The sequence below is a fragment of the Chrysemys picta genome, chromosome 4 (assembly GCF_011386835.1).
Source record: "Chrysemys picta bellii isolate R12L10 chromosome 4, ASM1138683v2, whole genome shotgun sequence".
Classification (NCBI taxonomy): domain Eukaryota; kingdom Metazoa; phylum Chordata; order Testudines; family Emydidae; genus Chrysemys; species Chrysemys picta.
Window position 1 is genome coordinate 110,891,687 of NC_088794.1, and position 19,423 is coordinate 110,911,109.

The following is a 19,423-nucleotide window of genomic DNA, read 5'->3' on the forward strand; positions in this document are numbered from 1 at the left end:
CTGACACCGTGCTGTGCCCCGGAAGTGGCCAGCAGCAGGTCCGGCTCCTAGGCGGACCAGCGGGGGGAGAAAGGGAGGCACAGGCTCCGCGTGCTGCCCCCACCCCAAGCACCAGCTCTGCGCTCCCATTGGCCAGGAACCAACCAATGGGAGCTGTGTGTGTGCGCCTGCGGACAAGAGCCAGGTGGAACCTCTTGCGCACCTCCACCTAGGAGCCGAACCTGCTACTGGATGCTTCTGGGGCACAGTGCAGTCCACGGTGCCAGGACAGGCAGGAAGCCTGCCTTAGCAACCCTGCTGTATGACCAGGAGTAGGCTGAGGTAAGCCCGTGCCCTAACCCTGCACCCCAATCCCATGCCCTGAGCCCCCTCCTGCACCCCAAATTCCTCATCCCTGGCTGCACCCTAGAGCCTATACCCCCAGCCCTGACCGCCTCCCACACCCCAACCCCCTGCCCCAGCCCTGAGCCCCCCCAAACCCAGAGCCCCCTTCTGCACCCCAAACCCCTCATCCCCAGCTCTGTTGGGTCGCAGGCATCAACAATTTTCTTCAATTGGGTTGCCAGAAAAAAAGTTTGAAAACCATTGTAATAGACTATAGTACCTCAATGACAGACTGAGTGTTAAGTATTTTAAGCCAAAAGAGATACTGTCTACTAGTTTAAGTCTAATAAAAAATATTTTACACCACCTAGTTAAAATGCTTACATGATTTAAATAATCTAACTAAAAAAGTAATATTTTCTTTAGACATGAGCGCACTCTGCAATACTTGCAACCCAAACACTGAAATGTTCTACTACATAACAATCAGAAACTAGAAATACTGTCATTGTCCAAGCTGAATTAAATGCAAAAACTGAATATCATAAATTTGTGATATTTAAAGTTTACAGTTTTAATAATCTAATCAATTAGTGACAGGTACATTTTTTAAAAATAATGTCATTGATTATTACAAGTTGATTTTGTTAGTTTAATACTATATTTATCTTAGAAAAGTGTAAGATGTTAGGTACTTTCATTTCTTCCTGGAGATGCAACAGTATATCTGATTTTAAAGATTACTGCTAAAGTACAAAGAGCAATACAGTGTGCTTCCATTTTAAATAGTTACAGTTTCAATGCAGTGCAATTTTTACTATTAATATTGCAGAACTGTAAACCCTGAACGACATACCTTCAAGTACTATTAACAATGGGACATAATATTTTACATCAGTAATAACAATCCAGCATCTATTTTAACTTAATGATATCAAATGTGCTACATAAAATGTGTTACAAAAATGCTAGGTAAGTTTCCGAAGTTTAACACTGCTTTCTATATGGTATAAACACTCCAATAAGGATTTATAGAGGATCATAGTATGCAAATATGGAAAATATATTAAATTAAGTCCATGCTTCTGCAAGGAAAAGATAAAGCAGTCACAGTTGACCAGTAGCACCATTATTGTTAAACAGTAAACCGATCTAAATCATCGCAGCCTTTAAAAAATAATCATGCTACGCTATATACAAGCTTAGTCCAAAGTACAGCAGAGTCCTCAAAACCTCTGAGTGCCAGAAATTGGGACAGGAAGACAGGGGATGGATCACTCCCCAAATTGCCCTGTTCTGTTCATTCCCTCTGAAGCATCGGGCATCAGCCAATGTTGGAAGGCAATGGACCATTGGCCTGAACCAGTATGGCCATTCCTATGTTTTAAATATTTCACCATTATTCCATAATGGCCTAAAATACGGTTGTAACACTATTGTAAACTGTAGCTTTTGGGGCCTCAGAGAGAATACTGTAATTCCTCACTTAATGTTGTAGTTATGTTCCTGAAAAATGCTACTTTAAACGAAACAATGTTAAGCGAATCCAGTTTCCCCATAAGAATTAATGTAAATGGGGAGGGGAGGTTCCAGGGAAATTGTTTTTGCCAGACAAAAGACTTTAAAACTTGTACTGTGCGTGCGTGTATATATATATATATATATATACACACACACACACACACACGCACGCACAGTACAAGTGTTAAAGTCTTTTTATATATATATATATATATATATATATATAAACAAACAATTTAATACTGTACACAGCAATGATAATTGTGAAGCTTGGTTGAGGTGGTGGAATCAGAGGGTGGGATATTTCCCAGAGAATGCCTTGCTGCTAAATGATGAACTGTTAATGTGGCCTCACACTCTACAAGGCAGCACTAATGGAGGGAGGTGACAATAGATGCATGGCAGTGGCTGCAAACATCCCTGTGGAAACTGAATGTGATGATGAACCCATTCTATCCCACTGGAGTGCACCATTCCCTCCACTTCCCTAAGTGCCTGGGGGATGCATGTGTGTGAGAAAGAGACATGCACAGCCCCTTTAAGTACGCTGACACTACTCTAAGTACATTGACTTTTTAAATAGATCAGCAAGTTGAAACAGCAGCTGCTGCCAGCAAGCTTACTCTGAGCCCTGTAGTGTCTCCCCCTGCTCTGGGGAGATGGGGTACAGGAGGAGGAGCAGGGGGAGGGGGACACCCTGACATCAGCACCCCTCTTCCCCCGCCCCCCCCCACTCCCCGCACAGCAAGCAGGCGGCTCCCAGGAGCAGCTCCAAGGCAGAGGGCAGGGGCAACACTGGGCCGGGGGGGGGGGGGGGGAAGGGACAGCTGAACTGCCCAGCAATTGATAGCCTGCTGGGCGGTTGTTGCACAGGGAACTTAGGGGCGCTGATGCGGGGGCTGCCTGTCCACCCTGGTGCCAAGCCCCCACCAGCTGGCTCCAACTGGCTGCTCTTCCTGCAAGCAGTGGACAAAGTAGGCAGCTGCCTAACTGGGAAGATATTAAGTGAGGAGTTACTGTATTTTATCAGCAACCTATAGTCCACTGCTATATATTGCAACAAACACTGACAGGAGAACTACACATACTAGTTTCTACACCCATTCAGTTTATTTGTAAAATCAAAGGAGGGGAAATCCACTCGGTTCTTCTGGGTTAAGAGAGCTGAATCAAAACGCCAAGGAGGCTGGTTTAAAGTTCCCAGACAGGGGAACTGTTGAAGCAGGGAACCAAAGAGCAGGCTGTCACCTCATCTCCTTTAGTCAGTGCAACTGGCTGCACGCACACACAGGGGGAGGAGCAGCCAACAGCCAGGGGGTGGGACGAGACTGGGCACTTGATCAAGGCTTTTTGGACTCCATGCCCAGGACACGTTTGGGGGGAGGGGGCGCAGAGTGGATTTTCACGTGCCCAGGCTTAGCTTCGCAGCGCATTCACCAGGGGAGGTTGTGCCCACGGCTAGCCAAAGTCAGGAAATGTTGGTGAACTGAATCACACTCTCCAATACATAATAATCAGAGAGCAGGCAGCGCAGAGTGCCTGGGAGGAAAATGTCCGACTTACCCGCTGAGCCGCCGGCCGTGATCTGGTGAGAAGCCTCCTGCAAAAAGCCGCCCGGCTTCCTGGACATCTTCAGCTGCGCTGGGAAAGCAGCAGAGCGGTCAGTCCCGAAGTACCCGGCAGAGGCGGCCTGGGGGCAGAACTAGCGCTAGCCCCAGTGAGGGGAAAGAGCCCGAGACGGGGGGGTGGAGACCAGCCCCTGGCAGAGAGTGGCAGCTTGTAGGGGGAAGCGCGAGCGTCCCTCCACCCTGGGACTGTGGCTAGGCTGGAGGAGGAAGAGGCAGAGGGCGTGAGAGCGAAGAAAGAACCCAGCTGCACGTGCAGAGACCTGCCTATTGCGTGCGTTCCCCCCTCCCCCGCAACCTTTATACCCAGTGGGCGGGGGGTTGGGGCAGCTACGGACCAGATCCTGGGCCTAGAGCCGCTACACTGCCCCAAAGGGTAGGTCCCCTGTTGCTTTGCAGTCTGTAATTCAGGCCCTGCGGGTAGACTGAGAGGAAGCAAGTTTGGAGAGTGGAAAGGGGGAAGCCCTGTCACAAGGGGCAGGGAAGCAGGAGGTACAGTAACTCCTACTGAATGTGGTCCTGGTTAACTTGTTACACTACTGATCAATTAGAGAACATGCGGGTTTAAAGTTGTGCAATGCTCCCTTAATGTTGTTTGGCAGCTGCCTGCTTTGTCCACTGCTTGCAGGAAGAGCAGTCCATTGGAGCTAGCTGGTGGGGGCTTGGAACCAGGGTGGGCCGGTAGCCCTCTTATCAGCTCCCCTAAGTTCACTGTGGGGCAGCTGCCCAGCACGCTATCAATTGTGGGGTAGTTCAGGTGTCCCTCCCCCTCCCGCCCCACTGCCCTCTGCTGCTTTTGCCCTCTGCCTTGGAGCTGCTCCTGGGAGCCTTCTGCTTGCTGTGTAGGGGGTGAAGGGGAAGAGGTGAGGCGTGGTGATGTCAGGGTGTCCCCCTCCTTCTGCCGTCCTATATCTCATCTCCCCAGAGCGGGCAGACGGACACTATAGGGCTCAGGACAAAGGGAGCTTACAGGCAGCCGCTGTTGTCTCAACTTGCTGATCTACTTTAAAAGTCAATGTGCACCTCTACACCGATATACCCGATATAATGCGACCCAATACAACACGAATTCAGATATAATGCGGTAAAGCAGCCCTCGGGGGGGGCTGTGCGCTACAGCGGATCAAAGCAAGTTCGATATAACGCAGTTTCACCTATAACGCGGTAAGATTTTTTGGCTTCCGAGGACAGCGTTATATCGGGGTAGAGGCGTATTTAGAGTGGGGTCAGCATACTTAAAGGGGTAATGTGCATCTCTCTCTCTCTTTCAGACGCGCGCACACACACACACACGGTGTGTGTCTCATACACACATACACCCCTTGGCACTTTGGAAAGTGGAGGGAGTGGTGCGCTCCAGTGGGATAGAATGGGTTCATCATCACTGTTGTTTCTGCTGGGAATGTGTGCAGCCACTGCCATGCATCTATTGTGTCTCCTCCCTTCATTAGTGCTGCCTTGTAGAGTGTGAGGTTACATTAACAACAAGTTAACCCTTGAGGGCTCAGCCGAGTGCTAGTTCATCATTTAGCAGCAAGGCATTCCCTGGAAAATATCACACCCTCTTCCATCCTCTGATTCCATATATAAATGTCTTTTGTCTGGTGAAATTTTTTTTCCTGGAACTTAAACACCCCTCCCTTGCTTTACATTAATTCTTATGGGGAAATTGGATTCGCTTAAAATTGTTTCGCTTAAAGTAGCATTTTTCAGGAACGTAACTACAACGTTAAGCAAGGAGTTACTGTATAGGCAGCAGCCTCAGGGATGGTGATAGGACAGAGCATCCTAGTAGCCAGTGGAGGAGAAAACAGAAAGGGCCTCCAGGTTGCTCATCACTCAAACCCCATCAACTGAGCCAGCTACCCTGCTCTTCTTACCCATCCCACCCCATTGTGCCAACTCCCTTGCTATCCCCAGCACCCTCCTCAGATCTCTAATCCCCAAATAACTCCCTGCTCCCTGGCTGCCCCCAACAATCTGCCCACCCCCCGACACCCACATCTGTCTGTCTCACCCCCTTTCTCTTCCAGTTGACCCCCATGCGTCTTATAACCCTCCTACAGTTCCCTTATCTTGCCCACATCCCATAGCTGCCCTCTCCTGGGCTAGACATGGACCCCTCAGGCTTTTATACCCACAGAGCCACACAAGCCAACCAACGCCTTATTTCCTCCTGATGACCCTTGACCCAATTTCTTATGCACCTTTGACTCTTCAGAAGGGAGAGGCAGTGGCTTTTGTTTTCTGGGAATGTCTGTCTAACCTCCCGTCTCCCAACTTCAGGTAGGTGATACCAAACCTCTTCCTCTAGTCTCTACCCGCTCAGGAGTCAGGCCTGGCAGGGCTCCTATATACTGTACTTGTTTCAGATGCACAAGTTGCACCTTCAGGTAGTTTTAAATGAAACTCAGTTATTTCAGCATACAAGCATCTGCAAGGTCCAAACTGCATATATCCAGTCACTCTCTTCCAAAAAACAGAACAAAAGAAACAAAAAACAAATGTATGATTATCCTTACAGACACCGAGAATTTTCTTTTGCCACATGGAAATTGAGCTGTCTGTCCACCATGATAGGCCTCAGCCCTCTAATTTTTTTAAGGATCAGGAAGTACATATTCATAGACTTGATGCCTTTCTTTTCCAGGAGGGATTGGATTTCCTGAAATTTCTTACTGTTTCTGTTGATCTCAAAGGCACTCTTGAACATAGCTCAGATGGTGAATTTGGTGGAATTTCTTTTAATTGAATTCTGTAACCTCCCTTGGTAAAGCTGAGGGACCATTTATCCAAGGTGACTAGGAACCATCTGGGATAATAAGCTTCCTATTTCCCTTCCATGAGGGATACCCTCCAAACTGGATACCAACTGGCTATTTATTCTTTACCCTTTAAAAAGCCAGAGGTTTTTGTTTCTTGGAATTAGGGATTTAGGAGACCCTTTTGGATTATCTGAAAGGGTTGATGAACACTCTGAACATGAGTGTCCTGAATACAGAGGTCTAGGTTGGCTGGTGGCTTCTGGTGAAAGGACTAGATGACAGACATGAGGGAATGAAGGATGGCTTTTGTCTCCTTCACTTTGAAGCTCTTAACTTCTCCCTCAAAAGGTGCTTACCATCATACAACAGGAACCCTAGCTTCTGCTGAACCTCTTGACAACAGAAAATATTTGTAGCCGTGTGTGTCTGCATGTTCTTGCATCCCAGTCACCAAAGACCATCTGAACCTTAGTGCCAAGTCATCTCCAAGCCAAAACAGATCATATTTTTAAATTCTGCCTGCTTTCTTTTTGGGTAGAATTCAGTGAATTTGTGAGCTGTCTTCCGTATTCTGAACTGGTATTTACCCTTGTATAACTCAATAGATTGGTGTCAAAGTGGGTGGTACTAATACAGTGTTTCATTTACCTCCTGGTGTCTCTGATATGTTCATTCAGGTCTTTTGACTTTAAGGCCTTACAAACCAATTTCTTGTCATAATTATGTGACGCACTAATAAAAGGGCAAGGGAGCTTTCAGGTGCTTGCCCAGAGATCTGCCAGGCCACAGTGACTTATAGGGTGAAATTCTGTGTGAAGTCAATGCCATTGATTTCAGTAAGGCCAGTCTTTCATCCAAAGCATTTAGGTCCAGTCACTGCAGCCTCCTTTGATACACTGAGCCAAAAGATTCACCAAACACTGGTCCTTTTAGCCTGCAGTGAATGTCACCACACATGGAGGAGTTTTTGAAGTCACTGTGATGTTTCTTCTCTTCCTTTTTAGCAGGATTTTGGAAGACACGTCTTATGTATAATTCCTTAGCCAAGTTTTAGGGAAAACTAAATTATTTTAAAGAGAAAACGTTCACATAAGAGGACTAAGGCACCAAAACTTCATTGAGTAAGTGTGAATAAGAAGTGTGTAACAATAAGCAATGTAGTCACCCAATAGAAAATAAAGAACTGATGATTGGAGATATTTGGGAGTTGCCATGGGCTGTGGTAGCATGTGACACTCTTGCAGGAGGTAATGACATTAGACTACTTTAAAATGTGAGAGTTAGGATCAGTCTGCTGCTAAGAATATGGGCCCAAGTCTGGGGTTAAATGAAATATGGTGGCTTTGGAGAAAATAAATAACTTTTCTTCTCCCTTCTTATCTGGAATGATTCTTTGGGTGTACAATCTGATAAATATATTTAAAGTGAAAAGTGTAATATTTTTAATAATGATAACTATTTCTCTTCCTCATAGGGGAGTTGTGAGGATGAATACTTTAAAGACTGTGAGGTGCCCAGAAACTGTGGCAATAAGGCAATATAAGTACCTAAACCAGATAGTAAGATTACAGTACAACTTAATTTTGTATCAAGTATCAGAGGAGTAGCCGTGTTAGTCTGAATCTGTAAAAAGCAACAGAGGGTCCTGTGGCACCTTTAAGACTAACAGAAGTATTGGGAGCATAAGCTTTCATGGGTAAGAACCTCACTTCTTCAGATGCAAGGCTGAAGTCATGACTTGCATCTGAAGAAGTGAGGTTCTTACCCACAAAAGCTTATGCTCCCAATACTTCTGTTAGTCTTAAAGGTGCCATAGGACCCTCTGTTGCTTTAATTTTGTATGGTATTTTTCCTACTAACAGCACCCCAAAATGTTTTACAGAGTTAATGCCTTCACTGAGTTAAATAATTAGTAACTGAGGAAGTTACTGGAAAGGGAAAATATATTTTGAGCTAGGATTAAAGTGTCACAATAATGGCAAAATTCAATAGAGATAAAGGAAAGTTGTTTCATGAGGCAGGAGTTGCAGAGAAGGTTCTTACACTACTCATGGAGAGATTGTTTGGAAGGACTGTGAACAGGCTAGTCTTAGATTTACAGAGGGAATAGAAAGGGAAATAGAGTTAGACTATTAAACCATTAGAAACCAAAATTTATCTAATTTTACCATTCCAGCCCATTTATGTGGCAGAAAAAGCAGGTCCTCTACTAGCAAAAAAGCAATAATTTTTAGACAAGTGGCATGTTGAAGAAGATACTTTAGTTGGCTGTAGGTAGTTATTGTGCATGAACTTTTGAGATAAAGCACATTTTCCCCCCAGAAGCAGGTCTTTCTGAGAATTTGTCAAATCTCTCCCAAATGTGTTCTGCTACTTGGAAAATGAATAGCCAGTGTGTTATTACTCAGAAGCCAAGACCTGAAAATATTTTGTTGTTAAAAAGATATTTTCACCAAGCTACAGTACAATTCTGATAAGTTCATTTGCTGAGCCTCTCTTCTTGTGATAAAGTATGACCAGCAAGTTCTGCTGACTAAGTAGATATTCCAGTGCTGTAAGAAAATGTAGCTGTTAATTGCTTACAGCAAAGATTCTGCAAAACCTGTGATTGTCACTATACAGTATATGAACACGGAGAGCATTAATTATATGTAAAAAAATTAATGCAGCATTAAAGCTTGAGATTTTAATTGTAAAAAGTCAGGAAATTCAAAATTATTGTTCCCACAGCAAACATAGTTCGTCCCCCTTGCACATATCAGGAAACAAATAGTAACGTGAATTCTTTAATATATGCATGTTATAAAGACTGAGTAATCATTATGATGGGAATCTAGAGTAACTCCCCTAAGATAATAAACTTTGTATGTAGTGACCATCAAGTAATTAAAATCTCAACATTAATGTTTCATTAACATTTGCATTAGTTCCCTTGGTTTTTCTCAGAACATTGCTTGATAAATACTGCAGGATCATCAAGCCCCCCAGTGTTCTAGGTTGTCAAAAAACTACTTGAGCATCACTGCTTATCCAGACATGGAGAATCTACTGTACAAGATCCCCTTTGATACAAAGAACAGAAATAGAATTAGGATGAACCAGCTGTAGCAGTTCAGCCTAATACAGTGGTTCCCAAACTTTAACAATCTATGAACCCCTTTCGCTAAAATGTCATCTTGCAAACCCCCTCCTAAAAATGAATATTTCCAGGGATTTTCTCCTTTACCTGAGTATAAATTATAAAAGCAGTGATCTTGGAAATATAAAATTTGTTTTTATGACATGCTTATTACACACTTTATTATTAATTATTATTTATCATTACAGTATTTTTATTACATTATGAAAACAGCAACACTCTAAGATCTCACTTTCGTAGCTTGTATCACTTTGAATAAGCCTGTTATAAGACAAGGCTCCTATGTTTCATCAAGGAGTATCAAATGTGAAACAGCATGAAGGTATTTAAGAAGACAACTCAAAGAGTTCCTCCTACACAAGCATTCAAGTGGTGAGCAGTCCAGGCAAACAACGCACATTACAACAAGCTTAGCTGCCTATTTAATTTTAAAAACAGCAAAATATATCCACCTCCCTTTCCATTTCTTATAAGGAGTCCTTGAAGTTTAAATCTCTCAGTGTGATAGATATGCTTGCTTTGATCTGCTAAGTTCTTGGAAGTCCAGTGGCTCCGGGCTGCTGGCCCAGGGTTCCTAGGGACAGCTCTGTCCGTCATTAGGGAATTTTTTCCCAAGAACCTCCTGTAACGTTTCGCAACCCCCCCAGGGGTTCACGAACCCCAGTTTGGGAACCACTGGCCTAACAGTATCAGCTGGGGGAGGGTCTACAGTTGATCAGATCTTTCTTCAGCAATAAATACCATTGCAGCAAAACAGGAATTTGTGTATGTCTACAGAATAAAGTTAAACTTCAAAATAAAATAGCCAAGGTGTCTAGGTGTCTAATTAACATTGAGATGTGTCTGTTGTGGATACATATCCCCATAATATTCTCTTATATAAAACATTAACTACTATTTTAGGAAACCTTAAAGAGGATCTACAATATTAAAATAAAAACAAATTCATTATCACTTTAGTACTAGGTGTCATATATCCCAAACAAACATGGTTAAACACCCCTGCAGGTTACTTTAACTTATAACATATACCTTTTCTCATTTGGCTTCTATCTGCTGACACTCTCAAAATACTAATGGCTGCATCCCCACTGGACAGATTTCCCAAAGCACTACAAGGTTTAATCCTGTGTTCCCCTGAGCCTTTTCTTCTCCTCCCCTTCCCAAACACTGCATCACCTGTGTTTACCTAGAGCACAGCATTCTCCTCTTTAAAAGAACTAGTTAAGTAATATTATTATAAAAATATAGTTTATTTGATGATTTCCACCTTGTAAGGTATCATGGGTGACCATATTTCTCAAAGTTAAAACAGGACACCCAAGCTGCTGGTGTCACCCGTTAGCCCAAGCCCATTGTGCACAGGTGGTGTCTCCTCTTGCTCCCCGCCCACACCTTGTTGGGGGGGCACACCCCACTTTTCTGGCAGAACGGGCATTTGTCCCATTTGCTCTTGCCAATGGATCATCAAACAGGACAAATGCCCACTTTTGCCAAAAAAAGTCAAGACGTCCGGGACAGGGTTTAAAAAGGGGACTGTCCCGGCCAAAACACAATGTATGATCACCTTAGGTGTCAAATTATTAGTGAATAATCCCCCCTCTATACACACACATACACACTTTTCAACCAACTTTACTCTTGAAACCAGCCACCTGTCAGGGCCTCCATTCCTGTTCAGAAACAAGGACATTTCCTCCCATGCCATCAGCAAGAAACACACATCAGATTCCTCAGGTCCCATGACTTTCTTAACAAAACAAACAACATTAGCAACACAACAACAAACACCAAGCAAACAAACACAGGAACTTTGTCCCCTCCCCCACAAAAAAAACCCAGTGTGCTCCAGCCCTTTCCCATTAGCCATCTCTCAGAAATACCTAGCCTTTGCATCCCTTCCCCAAAAATCCCCTGCAGGCCCGCCATCACAACACTCTCCAAAGCAACAAGCCACCAGCAATCACCCACAGCTCCCAGTAAAAACATCCACTGAAGACCCTAGCCCCTACTTCCTTGTCAGCTTCAGTGAACAGCTGATCGAATCCTACCCTCCTACATTAGCTCCGCCTTCCATCCCCAGCTGCGCTCCTGCTCCTCTTTCCCTGCTGGGGTTTGCTTTGCGCGCTCCTGAGAGCTGCGTGCCTTCCTCCCCTCCCCATTGGTGTCTCAAGGGCGTGCCTGCTGTCCTCCTCTGCCTGCACTTGGGCTTTGTTAGTTTGTTGGTGGGCTGTGGCTGACGAGCGTGGAGGTGGCAGAGTGGGGCTGTGGGCGTGCATATGATTCCCCAAAAAGGAACTACCATCTCCCTGCTGATGAAGCCTCTTCACATGGAACTTTTTTTTTTTTTTTTTTTTTTTTTTTTTTTTGCTGCTCTGCTATCTAGGGGATAGCAAATGAGATATCTATCTATCACCCAGTGCTTCCCCTTGACAACTAATCAGCTTTCTCTTTCTCATTCACTGTTTCACTTTATTTCTGTTCTGAGTTATTAGCTTGCCATTTTTGGTCCATATTTCTAGCTTCTCTGGGTCTTTGTGCCATTCTCTGTTCTCACTGCTATTTGGTATCCGTTCCAGTTCAGTACCATCTGAAAATTTCACTCTTGTGGTATTTACTCCTTTTTCTCAATCATTAATGAGCATATTAAATCAGATTAAACTTACCATTAATATGATAGTGTATGGCAGGGGTCGGCAACCTTTCAGAAGTGGTGTGCTGAGTCTTCATTTATTCACTCTAATTTAAGGTTTCATGTGCCAGTAATACATTTTAACGTTTAGAAGGTCTCTTTCTATAAGTCTATAATATATAACTAAACTATTGTTGTATGTAAAGTAAATAAGGTTTTTAAAATGTTTAAGAAGCTTCATTTAAAATTAAATTAAAATGCAGAGTTCCCTGGCCCGGTGGCCAGGACCCAGGCAGTGTGAGTGCCACTGAAAATCAGCTCGCGTACCGCCTTTGGCATGCATGCCATAGGTTGCCTACCCCTGGTGTAGGTGATGGTGTAGCACACTGTTATTGCCCTGAAGGAGAGTGTGTGATGTTGTTTCTATAAGGGTCCAAAAGTCAGCTCTGTTCTTGTGAAGCTCTCAACTGCTCACTCCTCTAATTTGGTGAAAAATTAAAGGAGAAGCTCAGCTTTCCGTTAAATATATTACCTTTTCTTTCCCCTCCCCATGTGCAGATAGCCTCGAAAATGTAAACTAGTTACCAGAGTTGAAAGGAAGGAAGGAAGCTACAGCTGGGCTCAACTTCTGCTGCAGGAGGCTGAGGACTTAAAGATTTGTCTCACCTGTGTGACCTACAGTTTTATGTAAAATGAGTCAATTGCTTTTGAGGTATATGCCCAAGAGTCCTCTGGCTAACCCTTCCCCAAATCATTAGGCCATCCTTGTGCATAGTAGTGTAGGCAGGAATCAGTTACATTTGTGGAAGGAGGCCAGTGATAAAATATATTTTGCAGGAGCACCCAAAAATATAAAAGCATAGCCTGTAACGTGTTAGCCCAAACCTCTCAAATCTGTGCTGCGGCTTCCTTTCACTTGTGTGGATTAGTGAGTAGTTTAAAATTGATTTTAAAAACTTGCTCCCAGACTAAAGCTTATTTTAGTAAATTTCATCTTACAGCAATATTTCAGCAACTAAATACTGTTGAAATGAGGGTTTCTGGTTTTGCCTTTTCCCTTCTCTCTTAAAGTAAACTGTTTGTGAAATGTCATGTAAACATCCCCAGTGGAGATTGAGAAGTTCTGTTTATTCACAGAACAGATACAGCATGGAAAGCATCAGTGTAATCTCCTTCATGCTTCTCCATCAGTATGCCTCAATGCTAGCGTGGGGTCTACCAACTCTTAAGCATGAGAGGGCAGTAGCCATGCTGTCGGCTGATATAGTATTCCTTAGCATGTACAATATATCCACTTTTTGTAGTCAAACCACTTTATAAATACTGATTTGTACAAACTACCACCAAGGGTGCGTATTGCTACCAAATTTGATTGTGGTTATTTGTTGTGGACTCCTATGCACTAGGAACTCAACAGGAAAATGGGTGTTTGTAATGGAAATATTAGTAATATCTTCAGTGGACTGGCTTAGATATGTTATAGAAATTATATGGATATAGCTAGATAGCTTAAAATTAGAATGGCAAAAAGAATATTATGAACTTGAAGATGACAGGAGGTGATATTTGATTATCCGCACTGATATTAATGAGCTAAACAATATTGGTTGACGTTTTAGTATGTGCTGATTTGTGCAATTCCATAGAACAGAGACAAGTTAATAATTGCTTGAGAGGTTTTTACTATAGCTTTTCTGTCTCCCTTGTAGTAGGTGCTATACAAACACTTAAGAAGACATATGGCCACATACACTGAATACCAATGGATATGTATTACAGAGCTGTTTGTGGCTTTCTTTATACTTAGAATGGGAAATAACACTGACGTTGAAGTAAATTTAATTATGGTGGATGGTAAATGTAATTGCACCAACTATTTACAACATGATTGAAGGTGTTTTACTCAAATTTTTTAAAAAATACCTTTGAATTTAGAATAAATGTATTTTTAGTGTATAAGGATAACTTTTAAGAAATGTTATTAGCAACTGAAAACCAGGTATTTGGGATGAAAATGCTTTCATAACCGTAATTATAGTATTGATTGCCACCTGGCAAGACTAATATGTAGGATTTAATTTTAGTCAGCACACAGCAATCTTAGGTCAGCCTTACATTTCCAAAAGGTGTGTGTAGCAATAAACAGTATGAGAAAATGTCAACTGCATATACAAATAACTTGCATAATATTGTGTGTCACTGAAGTTGGCTGAATCTCACTGAACAGATTGCCAGATTTATTTTTATTTTAGAGGAAATGAATCTTAGCTGAAATTATGTAGGTAATACTGTCATTTGTCTGACAGAGGCTACTGTTTATAATTAAGGCTATGTTTTAGTCACAGGTAGTTTTAGTAAAAGTCATGGACAGGCAGTAAACAAATATTCACGGCCCGTGACATGTCCATGACTTGTACTATATACCCCTAACTAAAACTTGGGCCAGGGGACTGCAGGTGCTAGGGGGTGACCTGGATCCCCCCTTGGTGCTGGGGGTGGGGGAGGATTGGTGGGACTGGCAGGCTCCCTACCCAGCTCTGTGCGGCTCCCCAGAAGCGGCTGGCATGTCCCTGCAGCTCCTAGGAAGAGGGAGGGCTAGGGGGCTCCGCATGCTGCCCCAACCATGAGCACTGGCTCCACAGCTCCCTTGGCTGGAAACCACAGCCAATGGTAACTGTGGGGGCAGTGCCTGCAGGCAGGGGCAGCGCAGAGCCCCCTGGCCTCTCCACCTAGGAGCTGCAGGGACATGCTGGCCGCTTCCGGGCAGCCCCCGCCTCCCGAGGTAAGCGCAGCCCTCTGCACCAGCTCTAAGCCCCCTCCCACACCCAAACCACTGCTGCTGCTGAGGGGTGGGGGGCGGATGATGGCCCAAGACTGCCCCAGCAGCGGCCGGTGTGGGTGGCCCAGGGGCTGCCTGAGCTGCTTGGGCAGCCCTGGATCCAGCCGCACCGGCCACTGCAGAAGTCACAAAAAGGCACGGAATTTGTGACTTCTGTGACCTCCATGACAGACACGCAGCCTTATTTATAATGCCTGTAGCAAATTATTATACTACCATGAATGAAAACAAGTTATTCTGCATGCAAACAAATAGTGACTTTATTCCTGGGATACTTTTGAAAGAAAGCAGAAATGATTGTTTGAAATCTTCTAGAGCTGTCAAGTGATTTTTAAAATTGCAATTAATTGTGAGATTAAAAAAATAGTCACAATTAATTGCAGTTTTAATCGCACTGTTAAACAATAATAGAATACCAATTTAAATTTATGATAAATGTTTTTGATATTTTTCTACATTTTAAAATATATTGATTTCAATTACAACAGAGAATACAAAGTGTACAGTGCTCACTTTATATTATTTTTATTACAAATATTTGCACTGTAAATCTAGAAGTCGAAGTATGACGGGGCATACAAATGTTTAGCATATCTGGCACATAAATACCTTGCAACGCCGGCTACAAGAGTGCCATGCTAATGCCTGTTCTCACTTTCAGGTGACGTTGTAAATAAGAAGTGGGCAGCATTATCTCCCGTAAACGTAAACAAACTTGTTTCTCTTAGCAATTGGCTGAACAAGAAATTGGACTGAGTGGTCTTGTAGGCTCTAATGTTTTACATTGTTTTGTTTTTGAGTGCAGTTATGTTGAAAAAAAAATTACATTTGTATATTGCACTTTCATAATAAAGAGATTGCACTACAGTACTTGTATGAGGTGAAGTGGAAAATATTATTTCTTTTTTCTTTTTTAGAGTGCAAATATTTGTAATCCAAAATAATAATATAAAGTGAGCACTGTACACTTTGTATTCTGTGTTGTAATTGAAACCAATATATTTGAAAATGTAGAAAAAATCCAAAAATATTTATCATAAATTTAAATTGGTATTCTATTATTGCTTAACAGTGCGATTAAAACTGTGATTAATCGTGACTATTTTTAAAATCTAGTTAATTTGTTTTGCATTAATCTCTTGAGTTAACTGCAATTAATTCACACCCCTAAAATATTCCTTTAGCTCATTCTCATTTCTTCCCTCCAGTATTCAATTTTCATTTCAGAAGGATGGGGGGGAGGGTAATGCACAATTGAATTGATTCTGAGGTTGGAACCAGCTGTACTCTTTCTTTGGTGTGTGTAAATTAATGAAAATATTCTATTTAAAAAAGAAGACTTATAGTTTTATTGGCATCAAAAAGGTAACGGTTACATGTAGGCTTTACTTTTAATATGTAGTTCATTATCCTGCTTTTAAATCTATGTTTAAAAGTAGAAGAAAAAGACTTGCTGAAAAACAGTATGAGCAGTAATTGCCTTTCTTGTTTCCGGACTTCATTTAAAAAATTCAGTATTGAAAAGGGTCACAGAATTTTGTTGTGACTTTATTTACAGGAGTAGACGCAAGTATTGTTAAAATGTTGTTCTCTGGTTTTAGTACAAAATAAATTTACTAGGCTGATATTATAGATCTCGGTTTGATGACTTCTTCCTAGTGAGGAAAACTGATACTCATACATCATAATTTATAGTAATTGAACTAGCCAATTAAGGGCCTGATCTTCTTTTTGAATTCAGTGGCAAAACTCCCATCAATTTTGATATTGTGGGATTGGGTCCTAGGTATGGAAGAAATAATTGGTAATGAGTTAATTTCCTTGCTGTCAGTATGTTTTTAATGATTCAGAATTTACCAAAATTAGCTGAGGAGCTCCACTTAACATCATAATGGCCAAATTCAACCCTTACTTTCATCCTGGGTAACTCCACTGAAGGCAGAATTTTGACTTGGTGTAATATGTTCATTTGAATAGCAATATTGGATTCAAATCTGCAGTAAATTAAATGATATGCATTTCTAACAGGCAAAAAGGCAAAATCTAAATCTCTTCCAGTAGATTCTCTACTGCTAGTACAAAATGTGATGCTTTTGGAATGTAAAGATAATTAATATATTAATAGAAAAGTGGGAAAAGTTTAATTCCTTGATAATGGATGCCACTTACAAAGTTCAGTACTGAGTAAAAGCACAGGGTTTTTTTGGTGTCTGGTCTGAGTTTGTATCCAAATGTAAGAGAGCTTAATAGAAAGCTTCTTCTATGGTCCAGAATTGTGTACTTAAAGTACATTAGCTGAGTTTTTAATAGTATTTAGAAAATATGGAGGTTTTCTGGTGATTTCTACTTGCTCTGTGTTTTAACTTTATGAGGAAAATATGCATTTAGCACTGAAAATCTTATTGATCAAATTTCTGCATGGAATCGATTACTTAAATATTTTACAGATACTGATTTAGCAAGTGGTACCAAACTTAGACTGGCTTGGGAGAAGCAGAATAAGGCTCTTTCAAGCATGCTAGTGGATATGTGTGAATTTCAATTTTTAAAATCTGTCACTGAATTTGTACAATTAAAAAAATTATCGTGTTCCATTCCAATTTTCAATGCATAAATCTTTTCAGGACTGGGGTCTTAATTTGTGTTTTCGTAGTTACATCAGTTTATTTTCTTTAGGAGAATTGAGTTCCACTTCAATTTTCTTGCAGTACTACATTCAGCGGTACATACTAAGTGCAGGATTCAGATTTGAACCCCTTCTTTGTATTCCACTCCATCAGCTAGTGAGTAGATTGCTCCATTCGTGGATGTACTAAAAATACTTCTGATATAAGAATAAAATATCTTGGCACATACTTTGTTTTTTTGACAATTTTCCCCTGTGCATTATAGATTAGCTTAATTTTAAGAGCTTGTTTGATTGGCAGAAATACAAGTTTATATACAGAGAAGTGGCTGTTTCCAGCAGAGTTGGAATGGATTAAAATAACATTGTGGAAGCCTTGCATTCATGTGTTGTTTCACTGGTGCAAGCACACCACTCAGTGGCCTTTCAGTTCATTGCAGCAGGATGCGTATCTAAACATTTCAGAAGTAGGAATTCCTTACCAGCTTTCCTCCATATGTTACGTGCAGAAAGTGTTACTTGCTCAAGTAACTTTATTTGGTTTGGAATACATGTTATTATTTTAATTAATTTTATTCTGATTGTGTGGTTGAGCAGTTTGCAACATAAGAATTTACTTAGAAGCATGGGTGATAATATCCTGCTGTACGAAAGTGGATGTGTTGGAAGTCTTATTCCTGAAGATTTAGTTACAACATAGGCCTCTGTCTTGTATCAAATTAGTACTAACGCACTTATCCTACACCTCATCCTGTATGTTTTTTTCTTGCCACATTTTTAATACAAAAAACTATTTTACAAATGTTTTAGACACTATTTTTAAAGGAATGTGGTGTATCTCTTGACCTGTAAAGCTAGCGTGCATACTGTGAATGACATAGGATTTGGAAGAAGATGAACAAATATTTCATATTATTATTTTTATATCTCTTAGGTACATTACAATAAAATCATAATGTTGTGATGTTAAAATCCAGGATCTTGTCAGGGCAAGAAACAAGTGCTATAGCCCATAGGAAAGAGGTGAACCAGCTCTCCTATTTGAAATGACTTCCCATGGATTGTCACTCGGGATTCAACATGAGGCCATCAGCACGAAAAGCACGGGCCTCTACCATTTGAGCAAAAGGAGTAACTCTGTAACAGTACAGTATCTGGTAGCAATAGTAGGTTCTACTCTAGTCACTAGAGGGGGATTGACATGATTAGTCTGCATGTTACATATTGTACATTTATTTCCAGACCAGATGGTTCACAAGGTACTGAATATTAAATCTTTTTCTTACCCAGAACTGGCTATCATATTTTTGGGTGAAAAGAAGTAATTTTATAGTATGTCATTTTCTAAAAAATACATTTATTTTCCTAAATGGTGGTATTTTACCTGAAAACTATTTAGAAGCTTACAATGTAAACACGTATGCAACGTGCAATGGTTTATTTTATACATTTTTAAAAAAAGAAAAGAAGAGAGAAAATAGTTCTGTCTGAGGTGGATTAGAGGGTAGAACGCAAGCAAGGTGCACATGGTGATGTCATTTATTGCCTTCATATCAGCACAATACACAGCTACGGTTGTCCTGGAGTCTCCAGGAATTAAAGATTAATCTTTAATTGAAGATTGTCATGTGATGAAAACTCCGGGAATACATCCAAGCAAAACTGGCAACAGTGTAAATAGCATATGCATGTATTATATTATGGTGGAGCAGTAGCTAGACTATAGGCAACATTACATCAGAGTTTTCAGTTCAATAGGAGTCTTTACCTTTATATGATGTGTTCTTTCATATAGATTATATTAATTATTTGAGTGTGTAGATAATGTATGTAACTAAATAAAATTTACTAATGCTGTTATGAATGCTGGGCTTCAAAGTAAGTGGCACTAGTTTCCCATAAATACAATTCTCCTTCTCCAAGGTTCTTGATCTGTAGTTGGATTTTTTAGA

The 19,423-nt window shown here is 41.5% G+C and overlaps 2 protein-coding genes across 28 annotated transcripts in view; one reads left to right on the forward strand and one right to left on the reverse strand.

Moving 5' to 3' along the window:
* SLC25A21 (solute carrier family 25 member 21) overlaps nucleotides 1-12,119 on the reverse strand; it is a 378,608-nt gene extending 366,489 nt beyond the window's left edge. For 4 of the 9 annotated variants that reach the window (XM_065593326.1, XM_065593333.1, XM_065593332.1 and 1 more), the window contains exon 1: nucleotides 3,409-3,540. In XM_065593326.1, the coding sequence (XP_065449398.1) occupies nucleotides 3,409-3,475 (67 nt within the window). In that variant the 5' untranslated portion in view covers nucleotides 3,476-3,540. Of the gene's footprint in view, nucleotides 1-3,408; nucleotides 3,548-11,341; nucleotides 11,379-12,040 lie in introns of those variants that run through there. The other 5 variants (XM_065593334.1, XM_065593327.1, XM_065593323.1 and 2 more) reach the window with 4 other exon arrangements.
* Nucleotides 3,125-19,423, forward strand: part of MIPOL1 (mirror-image polydactyly 1) — a 291,247-nt gene continuing 274,948 nt past the window's right edge. For 9 of the 19 annotated variants that reach the window (XM_065593308.1, XM_065593309.1, XM_065593311.1 and 6 more), the window contains exon 1: nucleotides 3,365-3,505. The gene's annotated coding sequence lies outside the window, so the exon portion shown is untranslated. Of the gene's footprint in view, nucleotides 3,506-3,604; nucleotides 3,847-3,959; nucleotides 4,635-19,423 lie in introns of those variants that run through there. The other 10 variants (XM_065593314.1, XM_065593313.1, XM_065593310.1 and 7 more) reach the window with 7 other exon arrangements.